The sequence below is a fragment of the Musa acuminata genome, chromosome BXJ3-7, assembly GCF_036884655.1.
Source record: "Musa acuminata AAA Group cultivar baxijiao chromosome BXJ3-7, Cavendish_Baxijiao_AAA, whole genome shotgun sequence".
NCBI lineage: Eukaryota > Viridiplantae > Streptophyta > Magnoliopsida > Zingiberales > Musaceae > Musa > Musa acuminata.
The window spans coordinates 640,439-643,603 of record NC_088355.1 but is presented as its reverse complement, the minus strand read 5'-3'; the positions used below and the strand labels follow the sequence as shown (position 1 = coordinate 643,603).

The 3,165-nt window shown below is 36.7% G+C and overlaps 1 protein-coding gene across 1 annotated transcript; it reads right to left on the bottom strand.

The window, feature by feature from the left end:
- Positions 1-793: 793 nt before the first annotated feature.
- LOC103991162 (heterogeneous nuclear ribonucleoprotein 1-like) lies at positions 794-2,386 on the bottom strand. Its single transcript, XM_065161031.1, has 2 exons — positions 1,991-2,386; positions 794-1,468 (listed from the first exon to the last, which is right to left on the bottom strand). The coding sequence occupies exons 1-2, from the start codon at positions 2,384-2,386 to the stop codon at positions 794-796; spliced, it is 1,071 nt and encodes a 356-aa protein (XP_065017103.1).
- Between the last annotated feature and the right edge of the window lie 779 nt (positions 2,387-3,165).

Here is a 3,165-nt window from a genome sequence, read left to right as displayed (position 1 = left end):
GTTTAGTGCTTAATGTTTAATTTATTTTGCTGATGTTATTCTTACCTCATCAAATTTTAGGCAGATTGATCGTCACCAGAAGGGTGTTAAATGTTTAGCCTACTGAATCCTAAGGTAAGCCGAATCAAGGCAAGTGAAGACTGAATCAGATGAATTAACTGAGTTGGTTTAGTTTCCTATATTAGGATGAAATCAGGATAATTCTGAGACAAGCTTCGACAGGCTTAAGACCAGTCAACTGTCCTAGTTGTTGGCTTAAGTAACCAATAGAATTCTCACACAGATTATACGAGGCTGATAGAAAACAAAATAAGTAATTGCTATGAGTAAAAAAGACTAAGCAACTGCTAGAGTTCTCCATAAAAGGTTCCACATTTGCAGAAGACAGATCTATGCAAGTTCTATCGGAGAATGAACAATCAAGTCAATAAGTTCTTACCCCAGCCCTCTATCACCTCCATCGCAACCTTAAGGTTAAATTTTTGAAATCTTAGGCCATACAAGGAAATTACAAAATAAAAGGCAAACAACATTACCGTTTCACAATGAAAAATATAACCATCTTAGCAGATGGAACCCCATTGTCAGGATGCCAATTGCCAAAACAAAATATTCTTCCTAAGCAATTTTATAAGGATGTAAGATTGTAAACATAAAAAACCAGTGAATTACTATGTATTGCTTAAACATGAATAGCAGTTCAATGCACAAAAGAATAAAACAAAAAAAGGACATACCAATCAGCATTTACTTTGCACCACAATTATAGCCTCCTTCAACTTGTGATTTCTCTCTACTTCAAGGTGTCTCCATTTGTACAGCAGTAGTCTCTATTACTGTCATCAGATGCTTGAAACAGAAGATGATCATGCGCAGGCATGTTGCTCCCAGAGCCTCCCATGACATAAGGGTAGTAGGTCACAAGGGTGGGCATCCACCTTGGATCATTCAAAGGGCTCACAAATTGGTATCCATATAGAGTATTACCACATGAACCAGGTCCACAATATCCATGTGTTGCATGATAACAGCCTTGATAGGCGTCATAAATCGGCCACCTTCGACCTCCACCACCTCCAATGCTTGAACTATGATAATTGTTGTTATTTCTGTTATTGGTATAATTATTATCATTCTTGGGTATTGCTACCTTGACATCTACAAATTTCCCTTTCAGCTCATGGTAGTTGTTCTTCAATACCATTGCTACAGAGTCTTCGGAGGAAAATGTGACAAAACCAAAACCCCTTGGCCGTTGAGTTATATTATTGTACATCACCACAGCGTCCATGACAGAACCAAAGTTCTCAAAATAATCCTTGAGTTCATGTTGATCGATGCTGTCAGGTAAACCTCCTATAAAGATCTTCTTTGGGTTAGTGATACTGCCATTGTTAACAAAACAGTAACTGCTGGACTCCCCTGCAGGATGGCACGACGGATAACGCCTAGCTCTTGTTACATCAACCTAAAAATGACAAAGAAAACCCAAGAGACAACACAAATAAGGATACTTTTGTAATTACTCTTTCTAAAAACCAACTGTTCAATTAGACAAAATTGAACTTGATGTTAAGATAGAGCAAGGATAAAAGCAAAGATATACTGCCGAAAAAACAGTAATTAATTACTTTCTGTTCTGAACTAACAGAGGAAAAAAGAATCTTCTTCGACTTTTCTTGGGTAATCAAATTTGCGTGAATAATCCTCTATCAACTTGCAAATTGCACAATAAACATGAACACCATGATCTTTTCTAGTTTCCTTCTGCATTGAATGAGGCACAGTTCAACGATATCTTTGAAAAATTACCAAGAAACATACTCAAATTGCAGTTAACAGAACACCCTTTTCCCCAGCAGTACGTTCTAAAACCCAATTCAACCATAGTAAGTAAATAAAAGATTTGTATTTCACGACGGAGAAGAACACCACCAAGTAGAAACGGAGGAAAAGGAAAGGAAGGGTGGGTGTGTCGGGGGATACGAACCGTCTTTCCATCGATGACATGCATCGCCTCCTTGAGCGCGCTCTCGGCATTATCCGGATTGACGAACCGAACGAAGCCGAACCCCCTCGAGTTGCTCGTGATGCGGTCCCGTATCACGGTCACCTCCCTCAACTCGCCATACTCAGCGAAGTGCTCCACCAGCAACGCCTCCCCCGTTTCCGATGAGATGCCGCCGACGAAAAGCTTCCCCTGCACCGTCAACGCCGCCGACGACGAGGAAAGCCCAGAGGCGACCTCGACCGGCGGAGACGACGACGGCAGTGACACCAATTCTTCTTGTCTGCCCGGGCAATGCTTGCTCGATCCTGGCCCCGACGACAACGATGGCCCAGCGCAGACCTCCCTCGGCGGACACGACGACGACAATGGCTCCATCGCTCGCGACCGCACCGGGATGGGGTTTGTTCGTTCGATCCTCCACATTAAATAGATGAAGTGTAACAGAATATTATGCTATATGAAACAGAATCTATAATATAATATTACGTATAATATAATATTCATATTATACGTAAAAAAATTTATGAAAATTATTTGACGATCGCTTATTCATGATAATAAATTAACTGTTAGGATAATATTATGAAGTCCCAAGTCTCTTACATTTGAATTACTATATAATTATTATGTCAATACATTATCTTTGATATGATTTATGATGATTACTTTTCATAAATATGATAAATGATATACTCATATTTTTAATTTATAAAATTAAGATATATACTTTTTAAAATATATTATTTTTAATATTCTATCAAATATTAGCTGACCATGCATAAGTGTTAAAGTTTACATTAAGTATAATACAATGAGCCAAAATATACTAGCATACTTTGACATGAGATTAATTTATCTTAATATTTAGGGTGAAGCAAGAATATTTTTGTTCAACGATCAATATTTGAGATGAAAAATATCTTAAATTTTTATATATTTTAAAATATTTAATTATATATGATGTTATGATATGATTGATGTCATAAAGATATATTAATCTTGATTATTTTTTAGATTCGATACGTGAAGTTTATAGGGTTAGAATCTTCATTTAAAAAGAAGAATATAATGTTTTTATGTTTTTGAGGATCTATTTATAAATATAAATATTATAGGGACTAAATTATAAAAATTATAAAAGGAAACAAAATAAT